The following is a 19,114-nucleotide window of genomic DNA, read 5'->3' as shown; positions in this document are numbered from 1 at the left end:
ACAAATAATACAGTAGAAAACACATTTTTTGTATTAATACTTGGAGCTGTCTGTGCTCATAAATGACATGTGAAGGCCAGTACAGGATTAACAACCTCTAGGAAACACTAGGTTTTGCCTGAAGGGGTGTTGGCAATTTCAAGTTGATGAAGACTTAATTATAAACCAACGTTATTCATGCTGTAATGGGTAACATTGCTGCTAGAGGTGCCATCTTTCAAATAAAGTAAAAACAGACTTCTTACCAAGTCTTGTCTTGTGTTTTTTTTTTTGTTTTTTTTTTTTTTTTAAGTGAAAGGCTAGGCCAAATTTCACAGCCACATTTTATTTCAGAGAGAACTATCTAGTTTACCTAGAACAAGAGCTGTGTAAAACTTCATTTTTCATTGTCTATGCCTAGATGTTATGAAGTACTGACATACAAAAACAACCTGTGCTAGTGCATAGCAGCAAGCTGATTTTTCGTGTGTATCACTGGAATATACTATAAATTAGGTTTACAACACATTTGAAAGCTTCGTACAAGAGATAAAGCCTTAAAAGTGTAAACTTTGATCATTTGAACTACTGTCTGCTACATTAAAGATTTCTTACAACTCAATAAAATTTTTCCTTGATTTTCCTCTGGTATTTCATAATAAGATCCATTTAAAAGACTCCACAAGTAGAATTCACAAAACTGATAAAATAAATTGGCCATGTTCAAACCTCTTGGGCTTTTGTTTCTCCTTCCAGTTACCCATTCCACTGTGCCATGTTGCCTGCTGGCAGCTGTATCGTTTCAGTGAATTGAAGCATATCTCCCCCCTTCTGACATGCAGCAATGATCTGTCTGCCTCTCGATGCTTTATTTTATTGGCTTCGACAACAACGTCAAAGGACAAGAACAATTTCCTTTCTCCTCTCTAATATATTATCAGAGATTGGAAAGTATGCGGACCCAGTGGATTCAGATACATTTTTCTTGTAATAACATGATGCTAGACAGGATAAAGTATTCCTTCTTCCCACTCTTTTTAAATAACTTTGCAGCAATGAGAGCAAAAAGTAAACACATCGGAGAAAAAAGGGGGGGAGAGGGGGAACTATGCAGTTAAATATGACAAATGATCCCAGAGCAAAGAATAAGCACTCAAATTCCCATGCTAATCCATCTCAGAGTTCACTAAGGTGCAAATCTTTTCATCACCTCCTCATCTGGCGCCTGTACTGCTCACACCCAGGATGGCAAAACACAAAGGTTAAAAAATTCTCCCTAGGCAGCCTTTGCAGAGCTGGCTCATGCTCTGGGGAGTGACGGAGCCATTTGTCTTGAAGAGTGATTCCCCCTGCAGAGTGGGGGAGACAGCCGTATTAATTTGGGCCTTAACTATCTCTCTTTCAATGAGGGAAAGAAAGAATTTGTTACTTGGGTCTCTAATGGAGCAGTTTGCTAGCAATTTTCCCATTTCAAACACCGTCTCAGCTGCTAATGTGTAATGTTTTGTCAAGCTTGCCTACCCATAACATAGACAAATCACTAGCTTGGAGAAAAAGAGAGAGGGAGTGAAGCATCAGTACTGATAATTCTTAGCTGTCACATGAATAGAGCCTACAAATGAGACATCCATGCTCTATTAACAGTGCCACCGAGCTCTTGCCTGAGATGTGTCAGAAACGTCCCTCTGCACTGGGCAGTCATGAGCTTCCCTGCTGGGAGACAGAGCATGAGTGAATGAGCCAGACTGCTCCCTGGATCACGTCGCTCTGCTCCCCGTGCTGGGGCTCTTCGGGCTGGCATCACTCAGGCAGCCAATAACCAAAAGCAGTCGCCAGGAGAGAGAAAGCCTAAGGTCAGGTTAGTGCAGCAGTAACCTGTAGCACACACGTCTGGCAGCATGCACGCAACCTCTGGGAAGGATGGGACACTTGCTTTGCTCCTGCCCTATAAGCAGGGATTTTCAGGGAGCCAGTAAAGGACCACTGGGGGGAAGTAAGCCGCATGTACGTCACAGCCCAAGGATGGGCTTTCTTTAGGAAGGATGAAACTTCTCGAGCATGCAACGACCAGGAGAGAGCCTGTTTGTCCTTGCCAGGGAGGGAGAACAACTGGATTATAAAAGCTGCTTGGACCATTACTTTACATTTATCTCATATTTTTGACTTACATATCTTATCATATATTTTGCACTCCAACGAGGAAAAATTCACAGCTATATTTTCAGTATTTAAGAGGAAAAGATCACTCTTAAATCCGGTTGTCTTGGGGCTAGAGCCAAATTGTGCCCTGAATCTTTTCTTGCCTCTCCATCCACAGCAGGTTCAGGTAGCTGCACTGTGGTATTTACCCAGAGGCAGCACTGCACAGGAGAGATCCTCGCTGGGTAGGGAGGAATCCTGTACTGCAGTGGCACTGTCAGCACCTGTGGCTTATCCTGCAATGAAGAATGCAGAAGTCACACAGTCACTGCCCTTTACACTGCAGCACTGTGCAGGGCACTTCCCTGCAAAGCAGGAGGCAAAAGGCCTGTAGACCCATTGCTTTACAAAGTGTTTATGGACCTACACTACCAAGAAACAGCTTTTTTTTGTGACTCTGTCTCACCCCTCAGCTCTCTGACAGGTAGAAGACATAGTGCTTTGGGATGGAAGGACATTCAGCATTTTAAATATCTCAACACTTACTGCTTGTTTTAACTAACAGACAGTTAAAGCCTTTAGTCTGTACCCTAGCCAAAGACTCTACCACCACTATAAAAACCCTAAACACATGTGGTTCTCCAAGACTTTTACACTGCTACCTTTCATCACAGTGCCTGAATGACTTCCAAGTAAAATTAATAATATGTATTATAACTCCCTCTCTCATTGAGCCTGCCTCTCTGCCTTAGGAACTGGAGAACTGAGAGCAAGTAAACTGTTTGCCTATATTAACACAAGGTGACAACTAGAGTTTCCCTTCACTTTCTGATATTTGGTGTTGATTTTCAGGGCCTAGCTGTCAAGCTCATCCTGTAGTTTTAAAAGGACTGCTTCTTAACTATTCACCTAACTCAGGGCAGATCTGCAAAGGACAAAATCCTATTAAGAATGAAGTGACTTCTCAAAATAAATCTATCTAGAAAGTTATATTGATAACGCTCACCAAAAGACGTCTTTCAGAGTGAAACCGGATGTTTTGATGTGTTCCCTGATACCATTTAAAAGTGGTGCTGGTCATATTGGATTTTCTCTCATACTACAGCTAATTTAGTATATGCTGACACCAGTCACTAGTTGAGCAGTTGGTCACACTAACAAATGCTGGATTTATAAGTGGCAGTCACACTACAAATCCACCAACTTTGTTGTATTTTATTTTTTTGCCAAGCACTGTACAGACAAACAGGACGACATCAGATAAATCTGTGGTCTGGTATTCTGCAAAACAGTTTTTGACATAACACCAACATCCATATCTATGTAGCCACAGAATGCAGTAATATATTATCAAATCTCAGGGCCCCTCCACCTACCACTGCAATACTCCACGTTCCCAGGTGGAATTTTTGTCCCTTCTCATCACATTTCATTCTTACTTTCTCCCGCCAGTCTCACTGACTTCTTTTCCCTGCTTCATCCTTGGAGTTAGTGCGCAGGCATCCACTGAGCATGCTACCAGTACCTGAGCTCCCTCTCACTGCAACACCACATCTGCGTGACCTCTTTGCAGAGCCTTCAAGTGAGCGTTCCTCCCCTGAGAGCCACCATGTACCACTGTGGGTACAATCAGTGAGGATGTTAAAGGTACAACAGAAGCTCTTTTGGGGCAGAACACAGAATAACGCCTTCTCACTCTTCTTTTGCTGCTTCTCTCATCTGATGTTTAGGATCACCCCTGTACACCAGGAGGATCTGAACTGGGATTAGGAGGAAAGAATTTCCCTTCTCAGCAGACTTCACTGGCTCCCATGGATTTGGGATTAGAGTTTGCAGGAAGGTGTCTGCCTCTGTGGGATCTGTCCATGGGCACGTGGCTGTGAGTAGAAATCTGGGAAAGAAAGAGTCCCTAGCCTGGAGAGATTCGGCAATTTCCAACTGCCTACTACTGAAACACAGCCTAGTCACATACTTCATTCAACCACCATGCAAGTGTTCATTCAGGTTTGTGTTTCCAAGATGTTTTGGCATAGCAAACACAGCAGAAACATGGGTCCCACTTCTCGACTTTTGTGACACCCAGTGACTGCAGCTCAGACCCACTGACTGTTCAGAGAGCTCCAGGGAGACTGGCCCATGGGGTATTACACAGAGGATGAGGTTCTTGCAGTCACTTCTTTTCAACAATGCAGCATCTGCTCTGAGGCTCAGATCTCTGCTGAACATGTTTGCTGTGTTTGTTGTTGTTGTTGCTTGTTTTGATTTTAAATCTGAAGCTTCAAGCTCATACTTGGGAGACACCTGGTTTCTACAGTGCCTCCTAGCAATCAATCCCTGGCCTACAGATACATGTCATAAATGTAAACAAGTTGTAATGTTTTTTAACGAACCAGACTCATAATGCTTGCTTTACTGAAAGTGCTTTTGTTCCATTAGGTCCCAGAAAGACTAAATTCTTAAACAAGTCACGTTGCTGTATCATCATTAATTCTGTAGGTTGATCCAGCCTATCCTCTATCAACTTCCAATTACCTAAAGATATTTCCAGCACAGATCACTTTCTAAATTTTCTAACAATGGTATAACTAGTTCAGGATTCTGAGGATTCCTTCAAGTTGGCTTCTATTACATTTGTTAAGTTGTAACTTAAAATTATATTTTCACACTTAAGGTGTAAATGGAAACAATAAACTGATGGAAAAAAAAAGCCATAATTTAATCCATAATCTAATGTTTTGTGAAACCTCCATACGCTCAGTAACATCTAATTTTACTACACATTTGTAAATCATGGTAGTTGAAAGGCTGTCACCTGCAATATTTTGTCAACAAACCAGATTCTAACATTTGCAAATAAACATTCCTCATACCCTTTGTTCTTTACCCAATGTTTTTTAACAAAATAAACAGGAGACCACATGTAAACCAAAGAATCATTAGCACTTTTTACAGTAAAAATTGGATTAGTACGTTATATTTCAGTGTGATTTTATGCTCCCTATTTTGTTTTCTGTGATTTCTTCCACACTTTCATAATCAGATGTCAGGACGTATGTGCTCATTATGCAGTTCAATTTCCCCACTTTGCTTGGCAAAACAGAAGGTTTTGAGTGACATTTGTATTAGATAAAAAAGACCTAGGGCTTTTTGTTGATGTAAATCTCCTACTCTTTGTTGGGTGATACTCAATTAACAAATTTGATTACTTGGTGTAACTATTTATGACCCTTGCTAGGGCCCCATACATATTTGTTAACAAGGCTAACCATGTCTTCCTGCTGAAGTGAAGTCTCTGGAGGAAAAAAAAAATCAACAAAAATACCAACAAACCCAAACCTACAAGCCTTGTAAGAATACTAACTCCTACAGGGCATGCCTGCATAAATTTCACCTGCACATAACTTTTTTGTTTTATTTTTTCTTTCAGAAATCTATCTCACAATAGTAAGAAGAGAGAACAAGGTAAAAAATGATTCAGCCAAAAGAATGAATATTATTATCAGTGTAAAAAACTGTATTTATCAAACCAAAACCACCTTATTATGCCTAGAGATGACATTAGTTACACTTACTTTTACAAATAAAAGCAAACATAAGAAGTAAATCCTGTCTTGGTCTTACAGCAGAAACTCCCTGCAGTTACTGCTTGTTTCTAAAACTCAGAGCTTCCTCAATCTGTCTCAGCAAACAATACACCTTTGTTCTTGACATTTCACATATGTATTTTCTCTACTGACTCTCAATCTCAAATATTTTCTTTATTATTCCATCATTATTTTTTTTTGTCTTGCTCTCATTGAATAGAAGATCTTCAACATATTCTTGTCCTGTCAGTAGAAACCTCATTTTGATGTTGAAAATAAGGAGCCACTGACACAGTTTGCCTAGTGAGATCCAGAAAACAGTAGTCAAATTTGACATGTGAAGCTGTCCAGAGCCAATTTACAGCAGTGAATGAAAATCATATTATATGATTCAACTACAGGAGCCAACCTGATTCCCTAGCCAGAGAACTTGCCACCAGAGGCAATTATGGAACATTTATTACAGTGTTCAAAAATACTGTGCTGGCTTCAGCTGCAGTATTTACTGGAAGCCTGGGAAAATTATTGTAATTTTCATTTAGGAGGAAGAATAATTTTAAATGCAGAACTGTCTTTCCTCTACCCCCAAATTTATAGTCTCCATACACCTATATTCTTGAGAAAAGAAAAAAATCTCATCTTTCTGAAGCTGAGAACTTGAAAAGGAACCGTTAATTCACATGACATTGTTATGGTGCAGTTAATTTATAATTTATACAACAACAACATTAATTTTATTAGAATAAATAAATAGAAGATCTTCAATCAATCTTTTTATAGCTTTTCCAACTTTAATTGGTGGAAAATTGATTTTGAATATACCAGTAATTTACTCTTAAAAGACCATCCAAAGAGTATTTTGTACACCACCTTCCTCACAATCACAAACATTTCATCAAGATTCATGACTAAGTCCCAGCTCTGCTGTAATACATAACCATATGGGTACTGAAGAACAGAGAGGGTAATTTCTTCCCAACACAATCACTGAAGTAACAAAACCATCCGACTCGTTTATATACAGGTCTGTCTGCCCATCCACCAGCACTGCCCAACACTGTGGTACTATCATTGCAGAAATTCTCTAAATATTAAATTTGTTGGAAAAGTGTTAATTAAAGGTGGAACAAGTACCGCATCACATTTCAAAGTGATTCTCTCACAGAAAAGTAGGTTCGTTTTCATTTTTACAGAACCATGCAAATAACAGCTAAATGCATTAGATTTTTCCTTAGAGCTCAAATTCTATCATTCTTCCTAAGAGTAGAAATCAGGCAGCAAAATCAAACACTACCCATACCTACAAAAATCTTACTCATCAATTCAGCTATCAATAGTGAGAATGATAAACGAAACCAACACAGAGAAGTGACTCAAAACTGACCTTAAGCCAAAGCTAGATGCTGGTACAAGGGCTACCATCCTATTTTACTCTCTGCTCGGAAGCTGGACTGGAAGCTGTGGTTATAACCTCACCAGATACGGGGGCCTAAGCAGGCCCTCTCCTTGAGGGACTGTCAGTCTCTTTACTCTGTCTGGAGCAATTACACCAACATTTAAACAAAATGTCCTCATTTTTAATTTAGATACATCTCATCCAGCATTACTTTTGGTTTACGCAATTATATTTTTCTTAATTGCACCAGACAAGAGAGCATTGTAAAGGTTAAGCAAGAGTGATACAGCAAGCTCAATATGGAAAAGAACAGGTTTAAAATCTAAGAAGAGTTTGAATATCTAAAGATATATATTTTAGATTCAGGATTTTGCAGACTCAAGTCTGCAGGTGATTGGGACTTGGCTTTTCAAAGTACTCAGCATTGCACAGCACTGTATGTTCAAAGCACGGGTCCTATTGACTTTTACTGTACCTGTGAGTCCTCAAAACTGCTTCTGAATATCTCAGCTGAGTCAGCCAGAAAAGGAGAATCACATCATTAGTGACCACCCATGACAAGTTTGTGCAAGTCACTTGCTCAGAATCATTTAATAAAACCAGTGATAAAAAGAGATACAAGCCAGTTTTCTGAAGATCATTCATGAGTTCATCTCCCTCAATGTCCCTATTTTCAAATTTTCCTGTTTCTGCAACAAACGCAGATCCTATATATGCAGGCTCCCTGACTGTACAGCACACTGATCCATTCCTAGACAGTAAGAAATGAGTCCAAACTTGCAACAGAAACATGAGACTATACTGCAATTAAGGTGCATACCACAACAAACAGATATGAAAGCACTGCAGGAAGACGGCAACAACATTAACTTGGCATTTTTTATTTTCTTTACTGATTCAATTTGAATTCTTTAATATTTTAATATCTTTATCTATTTAGCGGATTCAAAACCGGAAGCTGACATAACCAGTTCCATCTCAAGGAAACTCAGGCACAACAGAAGTACGGCACCCAGACCTCGGAATTAATGTCTGACTGGAAGAAATAACAGCGGGTAAAATGGTCAGTGCCTGTGTACTCTAATAGTTAAGCTCTGTGTGGATGGTTACCAGTGCACAGGGACAACGATAGGTAAATTGGCGTTGGGTCTCAGAAGTGCATGCTGACATGTCAGGAGGGCTCTGAAGTTGCGTGGTTTCTGGTGAGAGTGCTTGGCTCCATCCTCACTGTGCTGCCCTGCCCTGGCCCTGTCTGTGCCGCCCAGCATCCCAGCCCTCCTGCCACATCCCCACAGCCAGTCCCGCAGTGTTTGTGTCCCAGGCTCACTGCCAGCAACCCCACACATTCCTCACTTTTTCAGTCTCAACACTTTTATCAAACTATTTCAATTTCCTTTGTTCCTGGCCTTTCTCATCATATGCTTTGCTGTTTCTTCGCTTGAGTTCAGTCTCCTCTATCCAACAATTTCCATATCGGGCCCAGCTAGTCTTTGTTCTCTCAAGTGTCTGTCCCAACCCACAAGGCAGTCCTTGGCTCTATCAATAAATCAATTCCTTCTTTGGAGAGCCAACACTTGGAGGGTCATGTAATTGGCTTTCACTCAGGAAGGTGTTGCACAACAAGCTTTTGAGAAACAAAAAGGTAGCAGTAGTAGTCCCTGCACAACTGCTTTAAGGTGTATGAAATTCCCAGACAGAACCTGTCTGGAACTAATATCCTAAAATGTAGCCTGGGTCACAGCAAATGTTGACCCTAAAATACAAATTGAAGGAGACTGGTCTGAGACAGACAATCAGCAGGAAAACTTCAGACTAAAGAAGGGACAGTGAAAAGTGTAGTGAGGTGGGGAGTTACTGATCACTCTCCAGTACTGGCGGACATGAAACAAACCTGGCAGGCAACTTGTTGAAGCAAGCTTACTGTTTGAAATGCTACAGACAGGGCTGACAATGCCCTTGCTCCCAGTGCTTCATATTTGAATGTGCAGGACAGCTGCCCTTTCCCATGCATAAAACAAGCCAAACACTATCAGGTGAGAGCAGGCAGACAGGGCCAGAGCTCAGGTCCCTCCAGCCCCACGTCCTGGGCCAACAAGAGCCTAAACTGCCCTGACCCAAATCTGCTGCTGTGACAAGTGTTTTTCTGACGATGTGCTTCCAAGATCCCACAAGCCGCAGGGCAGTGACTCTCGGAGGTGTGGCTGGTAGCTTTGGATTTAAACTCCTCCCCGGTTTCTAGGTCATCCCTTGCCTCCAGGGTCAAGTCCATTCTGCACGTTCCCTGTCCATTACGCTCTGTTCTCTGCTTTATCTTGCAAGCATTTGCTTTTACCCTTTCTAGATACATGCAAACTTCTTTCATTGCATATGCTGTGCTAATGCAGTGAAATGATTATATCATTCACTTACCAGCAAACCATGAAGTCATATGTTTTGGTATTTCTTTTTAGTAAATGCCTCCTGGTACTTAATGACTTGTTTTCACGAAGGTATATGTGCAAAACTTGTCTGTGCTTATTCTCCCCTGCTTCTCTATAACATACACTGCTCTTTTTTTCTTTTTTCTTTTTTTTTTTTTTTTTCCTCAGAAAAACACAAGAGAATCACTTTGTAAGCGGGGAATCTTTTGTATCATACGACACACAGTCTCTGATCCTTATCTTTTGTTTCTTGTAACTCATTTTTCCTCAGTCAATTTGGCTGCTGCCGTCAGCTCCCGAATGAACACGAAGCTTTACAAAAAAGGAATTGCATTTTGTACATTCTGACTACCTATTTTATGAAATTATGAAAAATCATGCATGGTATACAGCTTTCTAGCTTTCCTACTTTCCTTTATTTAATAATAAACATGCTTGTAATGAGGGCCTTGAGGATAATGCACCTCAGGGGAAAGCTGGAATAGTGTAATGCAACAAGCTTCAGAGTCACGTGTGGCAGAGGTCAGCAGCAAGGGAAGATTAGTGTTATATGATGCTTGCTTTATGTCCCATGACAAGTGGGCTGCCTGTTTTGTGATTGCTTTTTGAAAACAAAAACAAATTTAGGACTTGGCAGCTTTGCTGGAGAAGGCTCTGCCTACCCATATTAATGAAAAAAGAAAGGAAGAAGGCAGAGTAAAAGATCTTTAATTAATATTGAAACAGAGTAAAACGTATGTCATTGTTAATAACCATGTTAGAGTAACAGCTGTGTGTTTCAATTTTGTGGGGCAGTTTGTCAGTCAAGGGTGCTTATCTGAAACAGTTTGGCTTGCAAAGAAATACTGAGTTATGTGGAAATACAAGTAGAAAGCTGTAACTGAATGTAACTAACAAGCAAGGGAACTTGGAAAGGCCCCATGGGGAGCAGAGTAGGCACAGCACTTTAATACTAACATAAATATTCTGGATGGACTATGGTCTATAGGGGAAATGTTTCTTATGTGGAATGACTATTTGCAATGCTAGAAAGAAACAGATAAATGAAAAATATACCATCTCAAATAATATCCCATAGGACTTCTGAGGTGTGATCTATGCAATAGCAACCCAGCAACAGTTTGTCAGTACCACACATACACCAAAAGAGGAATCTCGTCTCTAGTAAGAGTCAGATCTCTAAAAGATGATTGGGATCGGATCATGGGATTACAGGGTCCAGAAAGAACTGTTCAGGCAGCACCACTACACAGCCACCTTTTACACAGAGGGTCTGACTGAAAATCAATCATAGGGGATAAATCCCAAGGGAAAAACACACAAGCCACAACCCCTCAACTCCCTGTCTGAGAGTAAGAGATATGAGTTGCAGCATATAGGGAAAATTTACTTGGCCTCACAGCTATAACATTACAGTGAGAGAGTATTATCCTGCCTATCACATCAAACCAAAAGACAGTCATTTTTCCATGTGTAGCTGGAACCTGACCTCTGAATGCATTATGTGTTGAATAAGCACAGGGAAGACTCAGACAAACTGAATTTCTAAGTGGTATGACAGATGTCTGCATAAAACAGAACAGCTTTCTTGGTCAAAGGAATTTATGCCAGGATTCTTCTGAGAAAACACTGTGGCAGCATCTTCCATCTTTCCAGAAACTTTTTTCTCTGTGAGAATATCCTTTACTCAAACTAGATGCAAGGATGAGTAATACCCTGCCCTTGGATTTAAGGTTAATTGATTGCCTTTTTTTTTTTTTTTTTTTACCAATACTTTTACAAAATGAATTAACTGTTTTACCGGTAGAAAAAAACTGGTATGTGATCAATGTCACTGATGTCACTCATTCTGATAGAACTACTTGAATTTCTTAACATATATTTCATAAAAATGAAATCTTCTCATGATTGACTCCATCAGAAAGTAAGCAATAGAAGTTTACATGAGGGTTAGCTCTCATTACACTCTGAACATAGCAGTCACCAATATTCCTTCTGCAGGACTACTCCCACCTGAAATGCTATGTATTTGTAAAGGATATGTGCAGGATTAGAGTGATATAAGAGGTTTACATATTGGCAGAGACTCAAATAAGTACTACCTAAAATGCAAGAAATCTGCCAGATCTAAATCTTTAAAGAACTTCATGCGATGTTCTTATGGAACTAGAAGATTCGTAACCTCCAGGTTATGAAAGTTTCTCAGAATGTTATATGCATCTTGACTAGCTGTCTCACCATCTACCTTAAAGGCTCTCTGAGCCTTCCTTCACTTTCTGTTCTCCTAAGGAGCTCTCCTAAGTTGTTTTCACAAGTTACAGGGTTTAGAGGAAACTAGAGAAACTAGAAAGGAGACAGGATGGGGATACTCGTTGCTATTGTAACCACAATACAGACTGCCATTTTCACCTGCTTTCTCACACAGAGGAGTGTTGCTGACAGCAGACTGCTGGAGCACACCAATTTCACTCCTCCTGCAGATACTTCTCTTCATGTGATTCTGGCACGGAGCCACAAAGATTATCTGATTTCTGCTATCATTTTTAATACTACCAAATAAAATCTTACAGTTCTTCTAAATCAGCACTAATTTGGGAGCAAGTCTAAAACCAATCTCTTCTCTGCCTCTTATTATGAACCAATGCAGCCACTCCTGCAAACTTGTACCTTGTCTGACTTGAACTGAAAACAGGACTGCACACTGAATGTTCTTAGCATGTCAAATACAGTTTATATTTATATTTTTAGGATAATTTTAATCTAACTTTCATGGACAGAAAATCAAGTATTACATGCACATGAACATTTTATTCACAACCATATACTGGACACCAACACAACCAATACGTTCTGAACTTCGTCAGAAGGCAAGTAAATGGGCATTCGGAACAGCTTGTGTATGAGTTTATACTTCCTATAAATGTTTTACATGCTCTAGATACATCCTCAACAATATGAATTTTAAGATGCTATTTGTTCCCTGCATTACTGTGCTAATATTTAATCTGTATTTTCTATTGAAGTACACGGTCAAGCATAATAAGTTACCTCTGTTACACTGAGATAAAAATCCAAACAATTTTGAGGAGAATCTTAAATGATAAAAGCAATTGATGAAGTCACTTAGAGGAGTGGTGGTGCAGAGCAGATCACCAGCAGCGAACATAGCATATTGCCTTCATTGTCCACAACCCTTACATTCCTGTCGTAACATAGTGGGCCAGGCAGCACATAAGCAATTCAACTTGTGCTTTATCTCACTGAATTTTGCAATATAGCAGTATTTCTACCACAACTAAAAGCTGAATGAGTGCAGTGACTATAAACATATTTGAATCCATACTATATAGCCTGTAAAAGCATGCTGGATGTTGGTAACCTCTGCACTACAAGCACCTAAACAGAAAAAGAATTGATCTACATTCCTTATGGACTAACCAAAAGCAATTTGGTTACAGGTAACAGTACTTCAGAACCACCATAGTATGATGCTATGGACACAAAAATAGATTATTGCAATTCCTAAAGGCACTAAAAAGAAACAAGTCTGTAAAACAAGCTTCACATCTTTCGACACATAAAAAAGTCAGAAAAACGTTAAAGAATTGGAAATAAAATATGGCATACAAGAAATCAAAGATAAAATCAGCAGGGACAATCTGCTCCAATGTCATACTTCATTACAAATGAGAACTGCCAATTCACCAACAAAAGATAAAACAATCCCACTTCACAAAAACAAAAAGGGGACTGTCTATTTCTCTTTCCTGAGTATAGAACTGTAATCCCAGACTTGTGAGATATAAACACTATCTGTACATAATATGCCAAAAGCTTCATCTTGTTTTGAGGTAGGACAACTTTCAACAGTATCTTAATATACATTAAATACTGATTTGAGCCCTTTAATCAAAAAAGTGAAGGCAAAGAGGACAACTACAATATATCTGATAACTGGTTAGAACACAGTTCTCAAAACATATGCGTTTCTTTCACATCATGGACTAAAAATGGAAAGACATGACAAAGAATGGTGCATTACACTGGCACTTACATTTCCCAAATGTCCTCTGGTAGGTTAGCTGGAATTTCTGTTAAGCCCCTTCCTCGACAATCCACTACATTGTTGCTGCAGGTGCAGGCAGATGGGCAAGTGATGGAACTGGCACTGCATGATGGAGGTTCAGCCTGGGAACCTGAGACATAATGAAAACATTAAATGTTAGTTTTGAAAAATGATCGCCTGAAATTTTAACAATAAAATACATCAGGCTCCTAGTTTTCCAGATCTTTCCACTATAGTGAGTAATAATTTATTTGGATTCAGTGAATATAATGTGCTATAAATCAACTGCAGAGAAAATGTATAAAAGATTACTGTGTTCTTATTCTTCCTCAGTCTCCACTCTATCAGTATTTCTCCATCATGGACACTTCCTTGGTCCCCTCCATGATCAACCATATCAATTTATTCAAAGATTTACAAAATAAGCCTAATGATCAAGGGGTGTTTCCAAAAGTTGTTTTTGCCTTGAAGTTGCCATTACACTAATACTCCTTGAGTACTTTTACATACTGAGAGAAGACTGTCATCTTGACAGTCTTGACTAATGACTTCTGTTTTTGAAATGATGCAACCTGTTATGGTAATAAGAGCTGGAAATAGAAAGCTACTTCTTTCAAGATTAGACAATGCAGTTAATGGAAACAAAACAAAATATTATACAAAATTAAGTTCAACCCTTCATATCCTTGTTTAACCTAGTAACTCTACTGAAAGACAAGAAACTAGAGAAAAAGCAAAGGCTTAGCATGAGAATGTTGCTCTATATACCTTCTAATCCATCCATTAGATCAAAGTTTAATTGTCAATAAGTTTTTCAAAACTGTAGCACTTTTATCAATTTTACTTATGGTTTACTTAAATGGTTATGACTCTTACGTTTAAAATTTTGATATACATACCCACTTACACGCAAAGAGAAGGGTTTTGTCACACTGGTTAATGCTATTGAGATGTGGAAGTTATTGACCTATTTATGGTGAATCACACTTCCAAATTATGTAAGACAAGAAACCTTAAGCATGTTTTTGAGCTATGACCAGACACAGAGGACTGAGTATGAATGCTTGTGTTGGAAAGAAGTAGCCTAAAAACCTAACAGAAACAGGAAAAAAAAATGGTTCTTTTCTGGATCACATAGATTATAATCACAAAACATACTTGGTCTTTTGGCTAGAAGAACAAAATTATTTCAGTTGTCAAATAACAAATACATGTGAAAACATGGGAAGCTAAGCATAAAGCCTGGGCTTTGTCTTGGAAAAGACCCACAATTGATACTTTCATAAATTATAACTGCAGGTGGCAAAGTCAAAAAATATCTGTTTACATTGATTAACAATCCAATATCATTATGACAATTAAAATATTATATATATACACACTGTTTTAGCCCTTAACTGTGCACATCAAAGTCAACTCATTATACAGCAAACCCACATATGCATATATTCATAAAAAATCTGAATATAATGCAAACAACTGATAGGTAGCAAAGATATTTGGGAAATATTTTGGGCAGAATAAGATCTTAACATAGCTGGTTCAAATGTTGCTGGCAGACTGTCCAGCATTTTATGGAACACCAGAAGTCCAGCAAAGTTAGTTCCAATGTGTGTTGCTGGAAGAAGCTTAAACTAGTACCTGGAAGACTGTGCTACTTAAATGTTCCTATTTGTCAACATCAGAAGTCAACATCAGAATGTCATTTAGTCGCACTTATAGCTATCATGACTTTGAAATGTAGACACAGTTTGAAAAGATGTCAGCTGAAAACTTCTAAAGGCTGACATTATACTTGCAGAGGGAGCCCTCCTGGAAAGCAAAAGACTATTACTGCAAAATCATGCCTTCTGCTTGAAACAGAACAAATTCTTTTGTGAATTTATTTCCATTTGTCTGTCTGCATTTCCCTTAGTTCAAGCAAGTGATTACCCCTTTAAATATTATTTTGCAGCCAGGGATGACAGGGTTGTTTTATATTAAAATATGCTACTGAGTTTCAGTATAAGATAACCATTTTTAACTGTGAGGGTGGTCAGGCCCTGGCACAGGCTGCCCAGAGAAGCTGTGGATGCCCCATCCCTGGAAGAGCTCAAGGCCAGGCTGGATGGGGCTTCGGGCAACCTGGTGTGGTAGGAAGTGTCCCCTGGCAGGGGGTTGGGACTGGGTGGGCTTTAGGGTCCCTCCCAACCCCAACCATTGTGTGATTTCAACTATGTATGAAATGTTGACAACTTATAGTACTGGGTTTGATTTTTTTTTATTTGGTCATCATCAGACTTGCTGTCAGGACAGCAAAAGAAAAATGTGGGTTTCAAAGCACTGTATGTTTTAAATATAGCTTTTATTATTGCTAATCAGAGCCATGAGTGACTCTGTATTTTGGCAGACCAGACCTCAGAACTCCGATTCAGGTTCTAGAAATTCTATTTCCAAAGGTAGCAACCATCTTCAAAAAAAAAAAAAAAAAAAAGAAAAAAAAATGGATCTCAGAGGACATTTGTGGCATGGGTACGAGTCCAATTCATCTGTCATGAAAGACTGCAGCTGCTTTCATCATGAGTCTTCAGTCTGTCTTCTGGCCATAAAATGCAGGGCAGACATACCATCATCATGAATTAACAGAATTCCTTTAAAATTAGCAGAGCTCTACTGCATATCACCAAAAGCACTGCCAGCTCTGCCTTTCACTCAGACCAAGGTTTCTACAAGATTTTAAATGTGAATGCTTCCAGAAATAGTTTATATTGCCTCCAAATGAGCACAGGCCTCTGTTATCTTCGCGTAAGAACAAAAGATTTGTTTTTACAACATGATTACACATGTTTTACTTATCCTCTCTGTCTGCACTGCAGTGTGCAGTATGCAGAAATAATGAGGGAAGTGCAAACTAGCTCTTGCAAGCTTTCATGGACTGGGCCAAACGCTCCAAGTGGGAAGGAACTCTTCAGAGCAATCCTTGAGCCCTGGCAGGCAAAAAGAAAGTTGGCACCCAACCTTTAACATACATGATAGATACGCTTTCTGAGGAGGCTTTGTAACGAGGGTAAAATGCATTTTGCAGTTAGACCACTACAACATATCACTGTGGGTTAACGTAGTAATATACTACCTTTTCATTAGGGCACAACATCAAAAACAAACAAAATCTCCTGAAATACTGCCAGCTGGAGTTTTAAGAGTCTGTTCCTGACTCTACTGTATCTAAATCAACATCTAATAGGAAATCCAGTGGAGCTCAGCTCATCACCTCCACAGTTCATGTGACACAGTGTTGCAGAGTGCTCTATATTAATGGAACACTTTGAAAGGAGATCATATTAGGCATTCTAAAAAGCACGACAGAAGACAGAAGCACCAGTCTTCCTTTCACAGAAAACACATACTAACAATGACAAGGTGCTAATTAATGTCCTTCTACCGTTAAGTATCATGGAACTTTCCTGCAATTTTTTGAATAGAAAGGTCAGAAGTTAGGTCAGAACATTATTTGTGCTGGCCACTAAACTTTTCACATCCTCTCCAAACACACATCTGATATATAATTGAATAAAGCCAATAGGTGTCCTTCTATTTACCCTGAATTTGGAGCCAAGACCATTTACCTCTGCTTTTCCACTATGAAAGAGGAACTTTCTTGTGAACAGAATTCTGATTTATGGCTACTGAGTAAAAATAAAACAAAACAAATCAAATCAAACCAAAAAAAGAAAATCACCGATTAGTTAACCATGGAGGTACATAGAGTCAAAACAGAGACAAAAAGCTGTGTATGTATATATATATATATATATATTTAGTGCAGGTGGAACTAAAATGGGATGAAAAAATAGCATTGAAGATGTGTAATGTTATAGGATCTAACCTTCTGCTGAAGGAAAAACTAAGGCAAAAAGTAAAGAAAGAGGCTGTCCTTATGTGGACCCTCTACTTCCACACATAATGAGTGATTTATTTTTTTTTCATTTCACTTAAATTAGCATGGAAAAAGGAATATTTTTATAAAATTAATCTGCCATTATAAGCTTGAATTCTCGGAGTGCTCCAAAATATCCAGTACTCCTGTCACTGTTGACTGACATTTTATGTTTAGTGTAAAAATACTTCTGATTCCATACTGAATGCAGCCCTATATATTTGGTGAAACTCTTTCTTCTTCATGAACAAAAGACGATGTAGACCGTAAATTTCCAAAAACTTTAGTGGAATAAAAAGACTTTGTAAATAAATTGCCAATCATTACCATCAAATGGTATTGTTAATGTTTTTCTTTTGCAAACGACAAAACACGTATTACAGATGAACACTTCAGCAGGCATCTAGCCCCTATTCCATCAGATCTTACAAAAACAGTAAATGGTTAAGGTAAAGATTTCTTGAATAATGCTGTAAACAGTATTCAAATTTTGATTTGGGTTTAACTGCTTCCATTAAATTAGGATCTAGGCTTAGTTCCATAGCAGATCTACAGAATTAAAGCACCAAAAACTCCAAGAGAGTGTTATCAGTTTTATGTTTGTATAGATGTGGAGAGATGGTCAAAAAACAAGTCTATGTAGGCTATGGAATTTGAAGTAGAGAAAATTAAACTTTGGATATGGTTTCCATAATTATACAGAGGATAAGAATAATGACAGACCAAGGGCCCCAGTAAGAATATCTGAAATCTAAAAATGCACTTTACTTTTGCTGCCAATACTTCCTTAAAAGAAAAGGCCTGGGAAAAGAATATTTTAGGATTCCTGTTGGTGTCCCTCACAATTGTAGTAAACTCCCTACTGTGTGGATGCAATGAAAAGAAACAGTGATGGACAAGCCAGCTGCATTTATACACTTTCCTTTCTGAAGTTCTTACTATCTGTCATCTTACAATTTCAGATTTTTTCTCAGTTACACAGTTCACCATGCTAATTATATTTTTCTCTAATACTTAACAATCACCAACTCAATTACACCTTTTGTTAAAAGAAAAAAAACACTAACAGAATGTGGAAGCTAGGATAAGATCCCCATTAAAAAAAATTACTATGTTCTTTGAGCCTGATGTAATGGAATGACAGCTTCAATGATTATGGTAGTTAATATCTGGCATGCCATTAGCCTGCACCATTTTACATTACAGTTTCAGACTGTGGGTTAGGGGGAGAGAGGGATGGGGGAGACACTTAGAACCCAGCAGTTTACAGAGGAATTAAGTGCTCTTTTCAAGTAAGCATCTCATTGGCCTCTAGCCTTTTAAGAGCAGAAAATAGATTGATATTACAATTAGAATAGAATGGTTATGGAGCATAAATAAAGCAACTTTAAATGTCACAACCATTTAAAATAAATTTTGTGATGACTAAATAAACTAGATAATCTCATTTGCACTGACACCCAATTATGGCACACTAAGTAGTGTGCTTCATTACCTCCACACCTATCCAATTGCCTTTGCAGCACTTCCCTTCTATTTGAAAAATGCTAGTTATTTGTAAAAAAGTATTGATGGATTTCAAGAAAAATAGGCTGATAGGTCTGATAGGATTTA

General features: G+C 38.7%; 1 protein-coding gene across 6 annotated transcripts in view; it reads right to left on the bottom strand.

Annotated features, from left to right (window-relative positions):
• The window catches only part of SLIT3 (slit guidance ligand 3), a 513,498-nt gene that overhangs the window by 170,937 nt on the left and 323,447 nt on the right, over positions 1-19,114 (bottom strand). For all 6 annotated transcript variants that reach the window (XM_040573726.1, XM_040573730.1, XM_040573725.1 and 3 more), the window contains one exon: positions 13,573-13,714. In XM_040573726.1, coding sequence (XP_040429660.1) covers positions 13,573-13,714 — 142 coding nt within the window. The remainder of the gene's footprint in view (positions 1-13,572; positions 13,715-19,114) is intronic.

This window comes from Cygnus olor, chromosome 14, assembly GCF_009769625.2.
Source record: "Cygnus olor isolate bCygOlo1 chromosome 14, bCygOlo1.pri.v2, whole genome shotgun sequence".
Taxonomy (NCBI): Eukaryota; Metazoa; Chordata; class Aves; order Anseriformes; family Anatidae; genus Cygnus; species Cygnus olor.
The sequence above is the reverse complement of the archived record's forward strand: the minus strand, read 5'-3'. Positions and strand labels throughout refer to the sequence as shown.